We start from the raw sequence: 20,999 nt of genomic DNA on the forward strand, positions 1-20,999 counted from the left end.
AAGAGGCCAAAAAAGAAAAGGGAGTTTGCTCATAGGATATGAAAGGACCACGTTTTTTTTTTTAATAATTAAAATTTATTTTGCCACTTTCTTCCATAAAATCAGGCATCCCTAACTAAGTGCTCCTACAGCAATCCATGCCTACCACAATCTTAGCATCAGTTACACCATAGCTTAATAGTTCTATTTGTCTCTTTTCTTTCTCTACTTGAGCACCTAGCTCAAATATTTGATCCATTGTTCTTCCTTATGTCCTGAAATCATAATTATACACATGCATTTTCTCAGTCCTTAAAGCAGTCTTTTAAGATAGATATTATTTTATACAGCTAAGAACACTAAGGCACATAAAATCGAGTAGTTTTCTCAAGCACATTCTGCCAGCAAGTATAGGAATCAGGATTTGAACTCAGAAAGACCTAGAATTCTTAGGCTAAGGTCACTGGGCAATGCAGGCAGTTTGGAGCCCAGGAGGTTGAATCTAGTTGGAGGGTACCCTGGGGATGATAGCTCTTGCTAAGTTTTCTATAGGAAGTGAACTTAGAGTTGGATGTTAAAGAACAGGAGGATTTTTACATATGGAGATTGAAGTAGAAGGTGGGCCTTCAAGAGAAAAAGGTATTGCTTGTGTGGAATATGGTGGACTGTTGGCTTTCCCAAAAGGGCCAGAAGGTCTCAGAATTGGAAAGTAGCTTTTAAAGTCAGGATGGGGCACATCATGAGGGTTTCTGAATACAAAAACAAATTTTTGAACTATCTGATTTATAAAGAACTTCTGAATTCTAACCAGTGTTGCTCAGAAGGAGTGCTCAAACCGAAATACTTATGAACATTTCCCAACATGATAGAGGCATTTAGAAAGCACAAGTCATAAGTTTTATTATCCTTACTTATCCTTACTTGAGTTTCTATTCCCCTAAAACTAAGGTGTCATTTTATAGAGGCACAGTACATGAGTAATTTGGAAAATCCTTTTGCTTTAAACATGGGCACCACCTTGTGGATAAACAATCCTTAGTTAGCATGATGGTTTTGGAAAAAAAAAAACAAAACCTAAATTGAGAGCAATTTCTAGATCTTATGTTTCATGGATCCATTTACAAGAATTCTCTTATACAGAAAGACTTCATGCAAGTGGTTTCATGTCTCTTGATTATTTAATTTGAAAGTTATTTTTGCTGTTGTATTCAATTTATTTGATGGCATAAATTCAAAATTGTGATAATTTACCATTTTACTATGTTATATGAAAAAAAAAAGAATACCAAAGAAAGAAAGTATAAAGAAAAGGAAAACTGTGTTCATTTATTCTTTTAAGTGATATTAGACCACATCTAATTTTCAGGTGCATGAGTGTTGGTGCTTGCAAAAGTGATTGTGTTCATGTGTGCACGTGTGCATGTGTGTTTAATAAAAAACATTAGTTATCTGACTTTAATATGCTCAAATCCCTAAGCCTACTTTCCACAAATTCAGAAGAAAGTAAATTCAAACTCTCTTGAAGCAAGCAATGAGGAAGATAGCTATGAAGATACCAACTCACTTTCTCATGGGCAAAGAAAAAAAAAGTCATTGACTGTAGCTACTAAAGACAATCTCTATCATCAGCTAATCTAAAGCAAGGGAAAATAGGAGAGAAAAATGAAGAGAGAAAGAAGAAGATAGAGCCTTGTGATAATAAAGTTGAGCTGAAGAAGGAAGGGCAGGGATGTCAGGGTCTGTTTGTGGTCCCTGTGCTATCTGAGTCCTGCCTTGCTCTCCCAGAGCATGGCCAGGCAAGATCTGAATGCTGACCCAGGTGGCCCACATCATCCCCTGTGCAGAATCTCATCTCAAGTCCTACTCTCCTTCCCTTTCACAAATTTCTGGCCCCACATCCTACCTAAATACATTGTGGAGACCAGGGGCCCCAGACTTCTTCCAGTTTAGAGGTTCTTAATTAGAGATTGTGCAAATCAGCTATCACTACCAACCCTCCTTAAGTTGATAATCAGGTGACATGATTGAACAGAGTATTCAAAAGTGCATCCAGCCAGGAAAGCAACTGGACCACTTTATGCCTGAATTCTCACGTAATAACTCACACTGGGAATTGTCACCTGACCAAACCTACTAGCCAGTCTTATCCCCAGTTGGCCAAAATTAGTGCAGTCTCAGCATTTGGTGTGGGAATGAGCTGAGGACCTCTTGTCCAGATAATGGGATTGTCACCTCCCTAGAGAGCACTGTTCAACTCCTTCTGACAAGCACAACCCCCTATATTCTGCCACCTGAGGGCCAGATGTAGGTGGGTGGGTGGGAGGAAATTCTCTGTACAAATGGACCAGTGGACAAGAGGCATTTATTCCCCACCTAAGTCTGCTTCTAGTTGCATCAAAACTGTTTACAAATCTGGAAAAAGCTCCAGCTCTGCCTACATTTCAGTGTCATTGAGGGAAGAGGAATGCCCAGCCTACTTTTTTTTTTTTTTTTTGGTACTGAGGATTGAACTCAAGGGTACTAAACCACTGAGCCATCATATCCCCAGCCCTATTTTGTATTTTATTTAGAGACAGGATCTCACTGAGTTGCTTAGCATCTCATTTTTTGTTGCTGAGGTTTTTAACCTTTGACATTGGGTTCTAGGCCACTTAGTCTTAGGCATCTTGCATTTTCTGGATTTGTGTTGTCCACTGTTTATGCCTCTGTTTGAGTTGAGTCTCCCAGACTACTGAGTGACTGGATATGTCAAGCCACCCCCACTCAATACTAGGCTCACAGCTCTCAGGAGACATCCTCCCTTCCTAACAAAGATGCTTGAGTGACCACACCTCCCATATCTCCAGCTTTGAGTGACATGTTGATGGACCTAAGTTTCTGAAAGGATTAAATGTAACCTACATTACTATATAGAAGTTAAATTCAGCTTACCTTAGTTTTCCCTCATAGATGTGCATATTTTAGATCCCTTCCTTCTCTGAGTTCTTTGAGACAGATGGTAGATAAATCTCCTGTACTGTAAATCATGAGGAAATTGAACCTTTGTTTTTATTCCAAGAAGCCCAAATACAAATTCTCTGGAAAACTACATTAGAACAACGAGTTACCAAAGAGCAATAGAGCTGAATTTAAAAGACTTCTACAAGTGGGGTTTGCAAATGCTGGTCCTGTTTCCCTAAGTGAGAACCAGCTATTCTGATAGAATTTCTTTCTCCAAACCTTCAGAAGCACTTAGGGATTTTCTGTGCTAAAATGTCTTTTGGAGAAACTTATAAGATGAGAAAGAAACTGGAGAACAAAAATAATAAACAAAGACCCAAACAATCCCAATATGGGTATCTCATGTGAAGGTGTCTTGCAGTGAGCCTGTTGGATATGTTACACATGCTATGGAATATTCATCTTGTCTCTCTGTGATATCTGCCTTTGCGTTTGGTGTTACTGAGCCTTGGAGGTTATCGTGTATGCCAGTTGTGTGAAATAAGCGCAACTGACAGGATTTAAAGGCCAAGAGTAACCTTTCTAATCCATCTATTCCCCATTCCCTGCCTTAGGCTATGCCTCTTCTGCAAGACTGTACAACATCCTTGTTCCTCTGACAGGAGCTGTGCTTATTTCCTGAATGTCAGTCAAAGCCTCGCTCCTTGAGGAGGTGGAGAAATGCAAGTTTCTCCTTCTGACTGAATGGAAAACAGCCATAGAGAATTTCTAGAATAAGTTGAGCATTTGTATTTTTGCCAAGTGTACTTAACTTTTTTGCTTCTTTACTTCAGTAGTTCAGAAATGTAATTTATGTTTAGATTAATTAATAAAATTAATTTGGAATTAATTATATGTGTAAAGATGAATTCATAATTAAAGAAACCTTTCCATTGTGAATGATAGCTATGTGCTAGACATTGTTCTAAGTGCAGGGGATACAAAATAGAAGTGCTGGAGCTTGTAGAAATAGGAGATAAATAAATGTGTAATAAGTTAAGAAGTGATAAGCTCTATGAAGAAGACTAAAGCCAAGTTAGGAAACAGAATAACAGGTGTTGGGAAGTGGAGTATTATTTTATATAGGATTGTCAGGGAAGGCCTCTATTATAAGGTAATATCTAAGTATATGTCTGAAGGATGTCAGGAAAGACCATGCTAATATCTTAAGGAAGAGAGGACCGGTTTGGTTGACAATATTTTAAAAAGGTAATGTGAGGGGCCAAGAGAGAAAGCAGGGCCACTAGTTTAGAGGCCATCATAGTTAAGTCTAGGGAGGTAGAGTGGATTGGACTAGAGTGATCATTGCAGTGATTGGATTGTGGACCTGTTTTGAAGACAGAACTGCCAGGAATTCCTGATGGATCAGTTGTGAAGTATGGGGAAAATAAAGTCAAGAATGACCCTGAGGTTTTAACATAAATAAATAGTTTCTGTTTTCTGACATGGTAGGTTTGGGAGAGGAGCCTGTTTGGTGGATGGTGGAATGATCAAGAATTCAATTTGGGGCATGTGGGGTTTGAGCTGCCTGCTGGGCATCCATGTGACCAGCTGAGAAGGCAGTTGGGTATTAGAGTCTGGAGTTCAAGGTGTGAGGCTGAGGCAGGAGAAGCAAACTGAAGTATCATGAGTATGTGGATGGTGTTAAAGCCATAGGATTGCATGAGACCATCCATGGAGTGAAAGGAGAGAGGAAGCAGCAAGTCTGAGACTGGATCCCTGGGCATCTCCAAAGCAGAGGTTGGGAAGGAGAGTGGCTTATGATATAGAAGAAAGCCAAGAATAAAGGGGCAGAGGAAATCATTCCAAGAAGGTACACAATCACCTTTGTTTAATGGCTGTTTAATAGGGTAAAATTAATACTAAGAAATGGCCATTGGAGTTGGAAGCATATACATCACTGATTACCTTGATGAAATCATTTTTTTAATGAAACAATGGGAAGAAAACTTCCAAGGAATGGGTACAAGGGAAACAGAGCAGAGCTAATGGCAGCAGGGTATGAGGACGATTTCCTAGAGAGTTTTATAAAGAAGGGGAAGGAATATGGAGGAGCTGTGGCATCAAGGGAAGGGCTATTTCTCAAGAAAAGAGATATAACAGCATATTTGAATGCCAAAGGGAACTATCATCCAATAGAAGGAGAATAAACAGTGGTGCAAAAAATGAGAGGGGACAATTAAAGGCAGAAGAGGTTGAGATCAAGTGTACAAGTAGAGTGTTGGGGGAAACCAAAATGTGCTGATACAGGTAGAGGTGGGTTGGTAGGTTTGGAGGAAGTCTTTGGAAGGTTAGTAGGTGAAAATAAGACAGGGGAATTGGAGGCTCAAGGAAAAAGGAGCACTTATAACAGTGTGGAAGAGTGAGTTGGCAACATTAGTGTTGCTCATGCTTCCCTGCACATCAAAACCATGGGGGGTGGGTTTGGGGCTTGTCAAAACACTAGTTAAATCACTTTAAAAGTTTTTGATTGAGTAGATCTCGAAGGTACCCAAGAGTTTCAATTTTTACTGGTTTCCAGAAGATGGTGTGCTGCTGGACCACAGATGAGAATTTGGGGCCCACTGGACTGTTGGGATGAGTGGTAGGGGTACCTCTAAAGGCTGCCTGGTGCCTGAAAGTCATCCATGAAAGTGAATTTGTCAGCATGGTTGTATGTCCTTGTCCTGCCCTGTTCCGTGGCTCAAAAACTGTCAGAAGTAGGCAGTTAGTTGGACTGAATCAGTAAAAGAAGCAAAGAATTGATATCACCAGGATACTTGGGAAGGTTTACTTCTCTGTGATGTCTTTGTATGCTGAAAATGCAATGTGTAACTTTTTTTATTATAAATAGAAAGGATTAGAGGCTGAGAAAGAGTAAAATGAGAGTTTGTGGTTGAAGTTCAGTGTTGTAGGGCTTAGAAGTAAAATGGAATAATAGCCACCTCTGGCCTCAAGGCAAGGAGAAACTTAAGTCCCTTTCCCTAAAATACCTGTTTACTATGTTGTTTCTATGATCTACTAAAGAGCAAAATTCTGAAATGTACTTTGAAAAACTCAATTTCTTTGTATTTTATAAGGTTATGTCACAAACTGAATTTTAAGAGGATTAGAATGTTCTTTGAAAATCTTTATATATCCTCCTACAAAAAATAAGCGGTAATGTACTGAGCTTTACACATAGGAAATGAGTATTGGTTGATGCATTAAGGAGAAAACTGGGCTGTTAAGAGTGAGGACCACAGCTCACTAATCAAAACAGAGAGAAAAGAACTGACTTAATTCAGAACAGTATTGATTCAGATGAGTAGGTTTAGCAGCAATTTAAATTTAGTATATTTACACATTAAGCAGTACTATATAAGTTTTTTTAATGTAGCTGATGATCTTCTTTTTATTGAAAAACAAAACAGATTTTATTGGAGCCAGGCGTGATCCAGGACGTCTTAGCAGCTGGCAGTCACCTACAACTGTTGGAGCTTCTCAACTTATGTTCCCACTATCTTATTCAGGTATGTGAGCTTACCTCCTGACCATGTGCTCTTCACATTCCCTTCCACTGCAGTTGTAAGCTATCCCCCATCAATTGGAGCCCAATTATAGGTAAAATGTGTGTGTGTCGGGGGTGCCCTGTGGTGGTACAATTTCTCCAGAAAACTCTCCTAAGAGGGCAGCTACAGTTCTTGTGTCTGCAGATGTGAATGTTCCCCTCCATCCTCCCTTCCTGCCCCAGGTCTCCACTACCCTCAGGCAGCAGATTAATTCAATAACCATGCCCAGGCTTCTCTGTGGGACCCTGGGGTGATGACCCTAGAAAGTATCTTGATCTGAAGTAATGTTGTCTGGTTTTGGAAATAACCACTAATATAAGAAAGTCAAATAGTAACAGTAACAGTACAACACAAAAGTCATACATGATTAGTTACCATGTAAACTTCCCAGGCTGTAAATGCTGGGAAGGAACTGGTAAGCTGTACATCCTTGCTTCCCTGATTCACTGGCCCTGTGAGGTTGGCGGGGGAGAGAGAACGTCCATTCTCTGAGCACCTACTGTGTATTCACAGATGTTTCACATTCAGCCCTCACAACAGTTTTGCACATTTTTAAAAATGAAAAATTAGAGAATTTAAATATACTATACTTGCTGGGGGCAATTTGACTGGTAAATGGTAGGTCTTCTGATTCCAAAGGCCTGTTTGCCCCTTGGATGAAAACCCTGTTGGGTAGGAAAATATAGGACATCTTAGGCAGCCTCATGGTTGTGAGACTTTTTTATTTTACAGAAAGCTAAGAAATAATTTCCTATTTTAGGATTCTTCCATTTCCACCACTGGTTTCACTTTGACTTGCAATTATTACAGCATTACAACAGTAATGAAAATTAATTTAAAAAAAAAACAATAAATCAACACAATTTTATTATCTTCATGCATGTGACATAATATTAGTGATCAGAAAAATCCTGTTTGTTTTCCTGCCCAATTATTTTATTTTCCTTGCTGATCATTTTCTCTAATTCTAAATATGTCCTTTATTATTGACTTCTGTTACCCACTAGGTAGTTTACAAAGCTCTTTCTTATGTAGCATCTTATTTCATCTTCCTACCAGTGCTGGGAAATGGGAACCAGTGCTTCCCAGGGAGACAGTGTGAGGAATGTCAGCCATGCTCACCTCAGGAGCAATTCAAACACAGTATATGAAATTTTTATCATTATCTAGGCACATTTAATCTTGACAGTAAATGTTTAACTTTTTTATCTATTTTCTTTCCTTTTCCCCTCAATATTGTTGGGTGGTATGGGAATGTTGTTTCTAATTCCTTTTTGCCAGTAGCAAATGGGAATCATATAGAAAGGTTACAAGACTTTGAAAGTGCGTATTTGACTTGTGAAATTGAAGTTACTTTTATTTGACATTTCTACATCAAATACTGCAACTAGAGTTTTAAGCATCATTGGCTGATTCACTTTTTCCATGGCAGATAATAATCAGTGATGCATATTGACAAGTTTGATTAGAGTGCAAATTATTATGATGCACATTATAAATGGTGTGTATATACAGGTATGTGTGTGTATGTCTTTACCTATGATTTCCTATAAATGGGAATTGCAAATGAATATTAGAATTTTATGTGCATTTTGCTCTGCCCCATTAGAGGAATTTGTTGAGCTCTTCAGTGACTTGTACTCTTTGGGATTGAACTCTTGTGCTTCTTTAGTTTGCTGAGGTGGAAGTGAAGTTAGCACACAGACATATTTTGTGGCAGTAATTATTCAGGCTTCTTGAACAGTGGTTGAAACTTTCAGTCTTTTCACAAAAATATTTTCATTTTATTTTCTCACATAACTTTACTTTCCCTTTTTAAATTATTATTTTTTAGTTGTTAATGAACCTTTATTTTATTCATTTATTTGTATGCGGGCCTGAGAATCGAACTCAGTGCTTCATACATGTGAGGCCAGGGCTCTCCCACTGAGCCAGGACCCCAGCCCATACTTTCTCTTTTGATCTTCGATTATTGCAAGATCTTGAACTTGTAGAAGGAAACATAAACTGTATGAGACCAAAAACATGTGTATGTAGAAAACTTACTACTTTAGTCTTTTAAAAGTACATATTTTCCTTATCTCTCAGGATAAAAATTTTTATTGTATTAGTCTGCTCTTATATTTTAACACAGTCTTAAAACTATATATATTTACTAATTTTTGGCAATATTACTCAACTGATTTTGAATTTCATGTGGGACCATTTTGTGAAGTATATGAAAATATTTTTGTTAAAATGAAAAATCCCCAGTGCTTAAAATGTATGAAAAGTTATAGCCTGCTAATCAATAAAAGCTGATATATTTCTCCATTCTTGTTTGGTACTTTGTTCAAGTAGGGAGTTTTTGAAACTGTTTTCCTCACTAAATGTCTGGTATTGTTTTGTTGTTCTTAAATTTCCATCTTTTTTGTTTGTTTGTTTCCCTACTGAAACTGTGAAGGATAGACCCATCTTCTAAGACCCAGTGTTATTCTCCAGTGCTCATTAAAAAGCATGTCCAGGGAGAACCCTCAGTGGATCTTCCCTGAGCCTTCCTGGCTACCAGCTATTGTCTTGGCCTGAAACTCCTCTGAATACCTGTAAATATTGCTGCTACCCTTCCCTGCCCTCTCCCCCACCCCGCAAAATAGAAGAGACATTTTGAGTCCACTCTGCTGATTCCTTTCTCTTGCTCATCCTCTGGCAGGCTGCTGAGGGTAGGAACCCCAAACCCAAGCCTCAAGAACAGTACCTCTCATGTCAACAAAGGTAGCTATTGAATTAGCCCCCACCAGGCTGTGAGGCCTTCACACAGGTTCTCAAAGCATGTTTGTGGAAACAAGGGAGAGGCCCATATGGCAGGGAGTTGGCCACAACAGTTAAGGGCCACCCAATCCTGTTAAGCGATTTACAAACAACCATTCAAGTCTGCATTCTTTCTTGCCAGCTTTGCAGTGGGATTCCATAGGACTCTCTCCTGTGTAGGCTGTCATGATAGTATATTGAGACCTTTCAGACTTTTGTCTGCTATTTGAGATTCACAGCCTAGATCTAGTCCCAGATACAATGTGAAAGCTTCTTTCTCTTTTCCTTGTTCACTGGGCTTTTCCAGAAAATTTCACCAGAAAGGTGCACCAATTAATTAAAGAACAGTTCCTGCCTTTCAAACAGGTCCTGGTAAAAGGCACAAATGACCTTGCTTTTCGAGTTTGTGTGTTAACATATATTTTATTCACTGTTTTAAATATTGTTAAGGAAACTCTAGGATAACAGTTTTCAGAGTGATAGGATACAGATATGGATTTCAACATGTCCAATGGTATACTAAGTTTCTTATATAAGTGTCACAAACTTTTTGAATCTGGTTTGGTTCTCCAAACTCTGATTTTTTTTTCCTAGTCAATTTCGTTTCTTTTTTTTTTATTTCTTATTTTTTTTAGTTGTAGTTGTTACAATATCTTTATTTATTTATTTTTAATAAATTTTATTTATTTGTTAAAACTGGGTCTACCCTTCATACTTCCAGCAGGGAAACAAACAAACAAACAAAAAAGACGGAAATTTGCTGAAGATCAAAACCAGTACCTCACAAGGCAAGTGCTCTACCACTGAGCTACAGCCCCAACCCCTTTCTAATCAATTTCTAACTAACTATTGAACATCTCCAGCTAAGTATCACATTCAAACTTCATGTATGAAAACCTGCCCTTCTCTATACTGACAGTACATTGTTCTGCTTGTTGCCTAAAATCCTGTGACGTTTTAGATGCCTTCCTCACTACCCTATCCAATCAGTCACCAAATTAGATAGAGTCTACCTCACAGATGTCTCTCCCACCTCATCCTTTTCTCCAGCACTAAAGTTACTGCCTTTTTTTAGACCCTCACCCTTCTTGCATAAGGGCTACAATTAGGTCATAATATTCTCCTAAGAGATTTGCTTGTTTCTGTACTCTATCCAGGCCAACCCCTAGTCCTTTGAGCATCATTATCTTTCCCAGGAAAGGGAATCAACATTTATAGAGGACCTATCAGTGTTGAGTGTTTGGCAAGGACTCAGCTTTCCATTCTGTTAAGTAACCTCTTAAGGCAGGTAGGTGTTATATTCTTTTTACAGATGGAATAATTTACATGCCTAAAGAAGGTGTTAATCTTGTTTGGAAACTTCCACCAACCACCCTGATGGAATGGTCATATACAAAAATTCTCAGCTCTATGTCTCTAGCCAGGCTGATTCCCCAGCCTCATCTCTAGCCATAATGCCTTTCCTAGCCCACTTTGATCTGAACCCTGAGACAGAACTCATACAGGACTTATCATCAGGGGAGAACAGGTGGTGGAGATCTTCAGGCTTTCCATCTCCCTTAGAAAATAATGAAGGGCAGGAGTGAGTGGAGAAAATACACACACACACACACATACACACACACACACACACACACACACACCATGTCCTGTGCTGATACACAAGGTCATAAGATCAGGAGTATTCAACCCTGGACTCTGTTTTGTATCCCATGAAAGTGATGCCTTAGGAGCCATGTGCTTTACTAAAGATGCCATTTTTTTTTTTTTGTAGTCAGCTTTCTAAAAACAAAACAAAACTTTAATAAATGCTTTCTATATTTTGTACCACCTTCCCCAAATAGTATAGGCTATTGCTTGAATAGCTAGTTTTCTTTCTATTCACCAGGTATTACAGCCTTTATAAAGATATGTAACTTGAATGTGTTAATAAGAAAGAACATCACATAGACTTCCAATAAAACAAAGTAGTGAATTCATAAACTCCCTTTGAAAGGAATGTGCTTCTAATATCTATTCCCAGGCAGCAGGTGGCAGTGTGAATCCACCAGATTTCGGTAGTTAATTTAAAGCAAAAATCAGAAAAAATGAAAAGAAAAATTATTTATTTTGCTACATATTAGTCTTCTGACCTAATCAGTAAAAAAGTCATTATTCACACCACACTGGGCAATATGCATTGTAATTTTTAACAAATAATAGGAAACTGTTAATGTGTTCACAGGAAATACAGTTTTGTCTTGGGCTTCTGTGGTCATTTATCACCGCACTTTGTGAAATCACTCATTTGTTCTAATTTGAATGTAAATGACTCTAAGGTTTTACAAATAAGGTGACAGACTCACATAAATGTAATTGCAGGGTTCATCTCCCTCTTTTTATATATCACTCATTAGGTTATGAATTAAATACATCGTATTAAACCAGGGGCATGTCCAATGATGATATTGTAATGGCAAATTACTCTATGCTATTAGAGGTGTATTTTTTATTCATGGACATTAATTTGTCATTAAGCGGCATTAGTTTAGCACTTTTATGTGAAAGACGTGACCTGCAAGAGGAGACGTGCTGCTGGGATGTGAAAGGAAAGTGATGCCAGGGCTGTAGGTAGAGCATTTTATCACTGTAGGGAAAACAGAGAAGGGTGCTTGTTTCGTTTGTTTTGTTTTCTACTTTTACAAGCCTGAGAGAAGATCATTTCCCCCAGACTGAAGGCATTGGTCTGTTTACAGTGTGCAGTTTGGATCATCCAGAGAATCCAAACCCAAAGCATTACCCTGAGTAATAATGTAAAGGGGATGCTGAGGTGGGCAGCAATTAGTCTCCCCCTCCATGAATGATATGTATCCAGCACCCCTGTCTTCATTCAGTTTTACACTCAGGGGACTACAGGAAGAATTGGTCATGTTCCCTCCTTAGTGAAGGTACAAAGGTTTAGAGAATGTTTTACATTATTCTTTCATCAGGGTTCTAGGGAATATTTTGTACTAAAAAAAAAGAAGAAGAAGAAGAAGAAGCTGTTGTTATAAACAGTGATTTTACTACTTTTTTTTAGCTAAGAAAATATTTTTCTACTTTCAACTTTGAGAAGCTCTGGATACTTAAAATCCCTTCACCAAAGCTGAAAGTATCTGAGCCTTGTGTCCTTCTGCTGTGGCATCATTCTTTGCAGGGTGTAAAGTGCTTAAAAAATGGCTCACCACCTCCAGTTATACTGTTTTGCACCAGTTTTTAATCATATCCTTCCCTCGCTTCACATTGTATGAGCTCAGTATGTTCAGTAATCTTCCCTTGCTTGTTAAATATTGAAATTTTGTATTATAGTAGGAAAAATATATTAGTAGTCTCCCATTGGTTTTGTCCACTGGATACACTTTTTTGAAGTTGGAAATGCTTTCTTTGGGGGTTGAATTTGACACTGAGGCACTTACACAATTTACAGTATTATAATAGAGTATCACTCTTTAACTAAGTAGTACTGCAATGACTTATAGGAGGTTATTTCGCCTAAACAATGTATTATTACAATTTTAATTATTAAACCAACCATATTGCCTAAATACATAATATATAGTGGGTGTTCTGAGTAGGATGATTTATCTTCAAGGTTGAGAAGAAGTTATAACTCACACTCATTTTTCTTCAATGTTAAACCATTTTTTCCTACATTAGAGAAGAAAAATGATTGTACCAAAATATATATTTAATATGCCATAATCAAATACACTAACTGCATGCCATTCCATAGTTCATCAGAGCTGATACCCCTGTGTTTGGAGAAAGTTTGGAAGTATAATGTTTGGAAAATATATTATAAATATAATCTTTTGGATTTTTTTAAGTCAGTGGAAATGATCAGGAAGGGTACAAATGTAATCAGATCTATTAAATCATAGCCAACTACTAATTATTTGTTCTAATCAAGAGTGTTTGCTATCTGGCACGAGTAATCCAGAATATCATATTTGCCAAATATCATTCATATTTGGCTCTGAAATGCATCATAAGATCTTTAGTAGCCATTTTAGGGCCCCAATTAATTTTTTCATATGCTATTATGTTGACTTTCATTTCCCAAACCCACAGCAAAGGATGCCAGAGGCAGGCTTACTGACCGGGGAAGTCATTTTGGCATTTTAATTTTTTATGTGGAAAATCTAGAGCTGATTGTATTTTCTTTGGGAGTTTTTAAAGTCAGGAAGGAAATCTTGAAGGATTTTTCTGATGTTCGTAACTTCTATTCTAACTATTATTAGCTGGGCAATTTTAAAATCACATTCAGTATAATTTTTCTTCTCAAAAATAAAATGTTTTTCTGAGCATGGTAGCACACTCTTGTAATCCAAATGACTCAGAAGGCTGAGGCAGGAGGATTGCAAGTTCAGTCAACTTCAAGTTCAACAACTTAGTGAGATCCTGAACAACTTAGTGAGACCTTGTCTCAAAACAAAAAAATAAAAAGGGCTGGGGATGTGACTCCATAGTCAAGCACCCCTGGATTCAATCCTCAGTACCAGATAAAATAAACTAAAAAGTTTCCAGTGGTTTATAAAAGCTACAGTTCAGAATCAACAATCAGTCAAACAAGTATCAATTATACTTAATTCCATTATTAGTACTTGGAAATTAGAGGAGGTTAAAAGAAAACCTGTTTCATTTGAGATACTCATTCTCCCTCCCACCTTCCACATACAAATAATTCTACTCCTAGTGGAATATCTACTCTCTTAGCTAAGTCTAAACCACCATTTAACTCCTTACTCCAACAGTTTCCTCCTGTGTTTCCTGTGGTTTCAATCTCTCCTCCATGGTCATCTTCTTTTCAGTGTATAAATAGGATCAATAAGGTGGGAGAAATTTTTCTGCTTTTCTCCTTACCACAGCTCTCTCTCACTACAAAACTGAGGCCAGCTTCTTCGTTTCCTGCCTTCTACTAATTCTTTGGCTCTGTTGAACTCAGTCTTCTGCTTTCATTACTCTTTTCCACCAAAGGTCACCAAAGTCTCCTCACTGTTAAACCCAGTGAGCCTATTGTTGTATCTTAATGTGACCCCCTACAACATTTGAGTCTGGTAGCTCCATTCTCTTCTGCACCTGTCCTTCTTTAGGGTTCTCCCCCAGTTCTACTCACTTCTTTTCAGTTCTTTCGCAAACTCTTCTCTCTTGAGCTCCTTGAATATCACTCCGGGCTGGGGATTGTGTGCTGGTGCTCATATCCTCTGCTCACTACCACTCTTCCTTGTGTCTGAGGATTTATTTATCCCCTGTCCTGAGCTTCAGCCCTGAGGTCAGCTGGCATTTCCACTTGGTATCCCCACATGCACCTCAAGTGTATGCTTCTCTCCCCCTTTTCATAAGGGACCACCATCCTTTTAGTCACCCAAACCAGAAATCTTGGCATTGAAAAGGTAAGGTACAGGCACCCTCCTCCATCTCCTGCTTACAGACTAGTTTTCCAGTAGTTTCTTTCTTGTGTCCCTAATGTACCCAAAGATAATGTGCCTTATCATTTCTAAGCCAACTGTCTCCTGGATATGCCACAGGAAATTGACTTTCCCAAGTATGAGCCCAAGCCCCAACCCAAGAGTCATCCTAGAACCTCCCACCTTCCCTGTGCCCCAGACACACCATCTCCAAGACCTTTCAACTCTACCCCTTAACTTTAAATCTTTCTTTCTCTTCCCATTACCACTGCCTTAATCCAGATCTCCATTACTTATTTCCTGGACTAAAAAAACCTCCTGCAAACCAACGAATCTGCCTTCACTCTTATCCTCCTCCAAAATTCTGTTTGATTGATTTTGAAATGTATTTTTTTAATCCATGAAAAATTCCGTTTGATTTTTTTTTTTAAATAACAACCTGATCATGTCACGCTTTTGCTTAAAATCATTCATTATTTAGTGGTTCACTATAGCCTTCAGGATAAGATTCTCTTAATTTGACACACAAAGCCTACCTTTATTAGGAAACTTCTTGTCCCTTTAGCTTTACTGTTTTGACAATTTATTGCTCAGGTGCGGTGCCACAGGCACTGTGAACTTTTTGCATTTGCCTGTACCTAAACCACATTGCACAAAACCTCCTTCTCTGTGGATTATTTTCCCCTCGTATTGTCATCTTCTGAATTGCTACTTAACCTTCAAGTACTTGGCTCACATGTTTCTCCTTTCCCATTGCCTAATCGGTTCACCCAGTAGGCATTAGAGTACTCTCTTCTTTCATTTGAACAGTCTTCTGGGAGGCTGATCACAATGTATTGTGTTGATTTATTTATTTTTCTCCTTGTGATACCAGTGCGTCTCCCAAAGTTGTATGAAACTATGCAAGTTACTTACCCTTTTTGCCCCTCAATCCTTACCTGTGACATATATACAGTATCCTTTATGCAATCTACCCCTTAAGGACATTGAAGGGTTCAATGGTATAGTGCACGCAAAGTATCCTAAATATATATTTATAATATATATATATAATATATATATATTTATAATAGATGTATTATAAATATTAGTGTCCTACACCAGTAGGTGTCCTGGAAACCAGAGCCAATGTAATGGGATGTTTCACTTGTGCTAATATGCTGAGTCAGCTTTGCTAAACTTCAAAACAGCATTTTTCAGCACACGATGACTGGGGCCAGAATTATCCATTGTTGATGATGGCTGTGTTGCTATGCTGCTCCCTGCTAGATTCCCAGCTTACCAGAGACGTTCCCAAGGAGCAATATAAAATTATTCATGAGGCTTGGATATTATGCATACAATTGATTATGAAAATGTACCAGTAACCTAATTGTGGAATTCCTCTGTTATACAGCACAAATATATTTAAATAGGCCTTCCAAAACTCTAAGAATTAGAGCCTGCTGCAGATTTTTTTCCTTGTATTTGTTGAATTGCTGCTAATATTTTGTTTTTATTTAATCAAACTGTATCATATGCATATTTATATTTCTATATGAATATGTAGTTACTTATAGTTGTACCAACATTTACATGTTTGTATACAAATACATCTATTATATATTTATACATACACCTTCTTATATATTTATACATACAAAAATACCTGGGTTTACATAATTTTATCATATCACAAATAATCTGGCCTGCATTGTCAATGAAATGCTCATTTTTTTTCTCCAATAACAATTAGACATTAGCCCATCGACTCTAAGATGGCATTGAGAACATTTGCAATCCCTGTACATACATGATAAACATGGTAATTTATTTCCCTACATGATTCATCCCAAGGCTATTAAGAGGCTTGGGCTTTGTTTATTTGTTGGTTTGTTTCAACCTGTTCCAAAGGGCCAGCCCTGCACCTCACATCCACACCAGTGCCCTTTATGTTGCTTCCTCGACTTCCAGAGTATCACAATCCTTTCCTGCAGCACCAGGTTGGGTACTCACGTAATATGTTGATTTATAAATGGGTTGTAATCCAAATAGGGAACAGGTGGAATCACAACTGGGTATGGTGTCTTGGATATTAATGGCTTGGCTCAGCAGTGGAATTTCTAAAGCTGTATACACTTTTTTTTTGTCTTAATTATGCATTCATTAAAAGCTTTTATACCCAACAGAATAAAGTAAATATTTTTTGATCTCCATAGTGTGCTCCCAGACTGTAGATTTGCACAGCAGGGTCTTGATAATCTGAATAAATTGTATTTCCCCAAGGAGTTTATCTTTCAAATAAGGTCATAAAGAAATGCAGCTCCCCCATCTTTAGATTTCTCTGTATGCCTTTTCTGCTATGAGTAATATACAGATTGAAAACCAGAGTATATTATAGTAAAACTTGCTTGTGGTCCAGTATAGTATCTCAGTCTGTTCTGCTTGATTATCTCTGGTGAAACATTTTTTAAGTACAAAAGAAATGAATGTTTTTATAAGACAACTATGATTTTTGTAGAAAAATGAAGTCCATAATAGACATTCAGTATTTCCTTCTCTTTGCTTGGCCAGTGAATGAAATTGATGGGATAGGCAAAGCTATAGTTTAAGTAATGTCAACAACATTTTTTAAATGGAATAATGATCATGATAGCTGTTGTATGTCGAGCATCTACTATTGGAAGGCAATTTACATACATTTCTAAAGTCCTTTGCATAGATCTGGAATGCAGCATCACTTCTCCCAGTTTTCAGATGAGAAAATTACACTTAGAAAGGGTTTCCACTTGATGAGGCATCTAGATGGGTCAGCTTTAAGTCATTTGCTTTTCCTACCATTCCAAACTGATGCCACTGTGGTACAGCAAAATTGGAACTTTAGCAGTTTAATAGCTATCAGGCTGTGGTTTTGCATGCTGACACACAGCAGCTCTGCTTACTGACACTTTACCATAGAGGCTTGCAGCGCTTAACAGATACCTATAACAGATAACTAACTCCAGTAGCAGGAGCAGGTAAGAAACAAAGAAATGGGGACAGAACAATCCCCCTTTAGGCTTAATGCAGTAAAAGTCCCTAATGTATATGAGCTAAAAGTCCCCAGGTAGTTGACAAACTTGTACCCATAAAAGGAATGTAGAATGTACCCTCCAATAGAATTGCACCAACTCCCTTGCTTCAGTGTATCCCAAACTTGCTTATGTATAAAAAAATAAAAGCTCTGCTACGCTCTGGGCTCAGAATTTGGGAATGATCCTTCTGGGCTGTGGTGCCACTAATAAAGTGTTGCTTCCAGATCTTAGTGTCCTGAGCCTCATTTCCCACTACACCACCAGCACCATTGTCCCTACAATTCACAACCTAATGAAGGAGATGGAAAATACAAAAATAAAATCTCAAATAAATGTATACAGTTGGACGTACATATTTCAGAGTCATAAAATAATGGGATGGCAATGTACCCAATATTGTTTTGGAGGCTAAAAATAGCATACAGTGTAAAAATTTCTTTCAATAACTTTTTTTCCCTCTTTCCAGGCTGCTGTATTTATCTCCAGTGTAGCTAACATTCCAGACATATGCCTTTATCTAAATTTTTAAGTATTGAAATGTTTAATATATTTATTTAATATTTAATAACTGTTTGTTTAAAATACTTAAAATACTTCACTGTTTTTGAGAAGAATCTATGTTTTATTCTATTAAGAAGTAAAAGTTGAAATTTTCTTGCCTTCCCATTGTACATCAATCAAAACTCACCAAGTAGGAACTTTGTGAAGACAAAAGGGAAGGTCTAAAGATCCAGGGTTCTTATGTATCTGGCACCACAAGTGGGCATTCCACCAATTATTTGAAATATCAATATAACCAATTATTTGAAAGACTTGATAACTAGATAGCATCATGAAATAATTTCTTAAGATGAAATCAACACCTGAGACCTTCTTTCTCAGGGAACTGTGGGTGATCTGTTGTTTTGCCCAATCATGAAGACTGTTATTTCTAATAACAAAGAGGAAAACCAGGCTGATATTTTTTCTTCCATGTGAGGTCTCGGAGGGGCCTTACAACTTGTTATTTTTTCACCCATAATCCAACAAACATTTTTCAGTTATAACATTATGATTAATATTTTTCAGGATTCATGAATCCTAAGATGCAAAACATACTTTTTTATTACTGATGGTTCCTGATTTAAGATAATTTGACTTAGTATTTTTTGACTTTATAATGGTATAAAGTGATACACATTTAGTAGAAACCATACTTTGAATTTTGATATTTTCCCTGGGCTGGCAATACTGTAGCGATACTGGACATAAACAACAAGCAACAGCTCCCAATCTTGAAGGTAAAAAACAGTATCCTGTGTGGCTGAGCTATGGTGTTTGGTAGGTTAAGTGTAGAAATTTACTTTCAACTTGTGATATTTTCAGTTTATGATGGATTTGTCAGGAGTTAACCCTATTATGAGTCAGGGAACACCAGTAACTTATTAGGAATACATTTAAAGTTGGAAGATAAATGTATGTATGAATAGCTTAATGACAGGTTATTTGATATGTGCTAGGAGATGTGAAGTGGGAGATATTAGAATTGCATCAGTAATAGAATGTCCCAGTTACTTATCATTTCTTCCTTGGTACTTCCTCCTAATAAGCAACTGATAAAATGTTTTCATCTCATTTTGAGTTAACATTGTTAAAAATCAAACCATTCTGGTTTTTGTACAGAGTCAGTTTATCAGGTTATTTGGAATAGTTGCTGGGGAGGTTTTTATAAAAGGAGGATTTCTTGATTTTACAGAAAAGGTGACTTTTCCTTGAGAGGAGTCCTTAAATTATGATGTAGTGTTAACATGCTGTTATAACCTCAAGTTTCATGTGGGTTATTACATGCTGGGCATTGAAACCTTGTCTTCTGACCACCTTTATCTATAGTAAAGCATTGACATGTGATAATTGGGGTGGCATATTGAAGGAGGGATGTATCAGTGAAGGGCATCAGTAATTGAAAATGAAAGGTCATCATTATATTGGTGAAATGCAGCATTGTTAATTAATCACATCTGTTGAATGTTATTACTCAAAGAAAAAATTAGAACGTTATTCAATTTGGTCATCTCAGAGGCTGAAAATTCAAGAAATCAAATGGTATTATGCTTATTTTAACCTTGAGAGAAGTTTAATATTACCTTCAACCCAAGTCATAGTTTTCCACACTGATAGCACATGTTGTTGGTGCTTATTTTTCTTTCACAAGTCAGTGACATTCTCAGAACTAGATGAGGCAACAAGAGAAATAGCTGTTATTAAGATTGTGTTTTGCACAGGTATTCTTAGTGCTAAGTCAAAGCATCTCCATCAGATTTCTGAATCTTGTCAGTTTAACAAGGACTCCTAGAATTGAGGCAGTGTGCTCTGGGACAGATATTGGGGGGGAACTACAATAGATGCAATCATATGACGACAGATATTTCCTGTGTTCTGTGTAATTCCTGTGCCAAGCACATGATTAAACTGCAGTGCTGGGTGGGCAAGGACTTACTGACAAGCCAGGGAGTCATGGGTATGGCCAAAACTAAAGACTGTGTTTTATTTATTATTTATTTATCTATCTATCTATCTATTTATTTATTTATTTTAAATATTTATTTTTAGGTGTAGATGGACACTACACAATGCCTTTATTTTTTTTTTTTTTATGTGGTGCTGAGGATCAAACCTGGGTCCCTCCCATGCTAGGCGAGTGCTCCACCGCTGAGCCACAATCCCAGCCCCAAGACTGTGTTTTAGAAATACAGATTATTGACTCCATTCTTGTATTGCTGTTGGAAGTCAGGATATATGTAAAACTAGGCTGTGGGATATGCAGATCCTCGCCATAAGGCTACACCCTTCTTCCCATCCCAGGAAGTACAGTTCAATGCAAGTAAATCTGGATGACATTATTTCAAGGGTAGGCTTAAAACTGCTGTAAATTGTAAAACAGTTATTGTGTGAAATTTGGTTATTTATTGTCACTATCTGCTTATTTGAGATCTTTAAGATCTTACCACTGATTGCATTCTATTACACATAAGACCCATGCAGGAACCTCATTCTCTTGCTGCCTTCTGTGGTCTGGGAGAGGTGGCAAAAGGACCACAGGATCAACTTGTCACCCTCACACTGCCCATTCCTCCCACTTATGTCTTAGTCACCTGATAATTTGCCTCAAAAATGTAATTACCTCAATTATATTTACAATTACAAAAATGTAATTGGCATCAAAAATGTAATTGAATATAACCCAAAATAAGACAGTATTTGCCTTT

General features: G+C 37.5%; 1 protein-coding gene across 4 annotated transcripts in view; it reads left to right on the forward strand.

Moving 5' to 3' along the window:
* Positions 1-20,999, forward strand: part of Klhl32 (kelch like family member 32) — a 192,128-nt gene that overhangs the window by 103,288 nt on the left and 67,841 nt on the right. For all 4 annotated transcript variants that reach the window (XM_015499464.2, XM_048811362.1, XM_048811400.1 and 1 more), the window contains exon 5: positions 6,351-6,449. In XM_015499464.2, the coding sequence (XP_015354950.2) occupies positions 6,351-6,449 (99 nt within the window). The remainder of the gene's footprint in view (positions 1-6,350; positions 6,450-20,999) is intronic.

Source organism: Marmota marmota, unplaced genomic scaffold, assembly GCF_001458135.2.
Source record: "Marmota marmota marmota unplaced genomic scaffold, marMar, whole genome shotgun sequence".
Taxonomy (NCBI): Eukaryota; Metazoa; Chordata; class Mammalia; order Rodentia; family Sciuridae; genus Marmota; species Marmota marmota.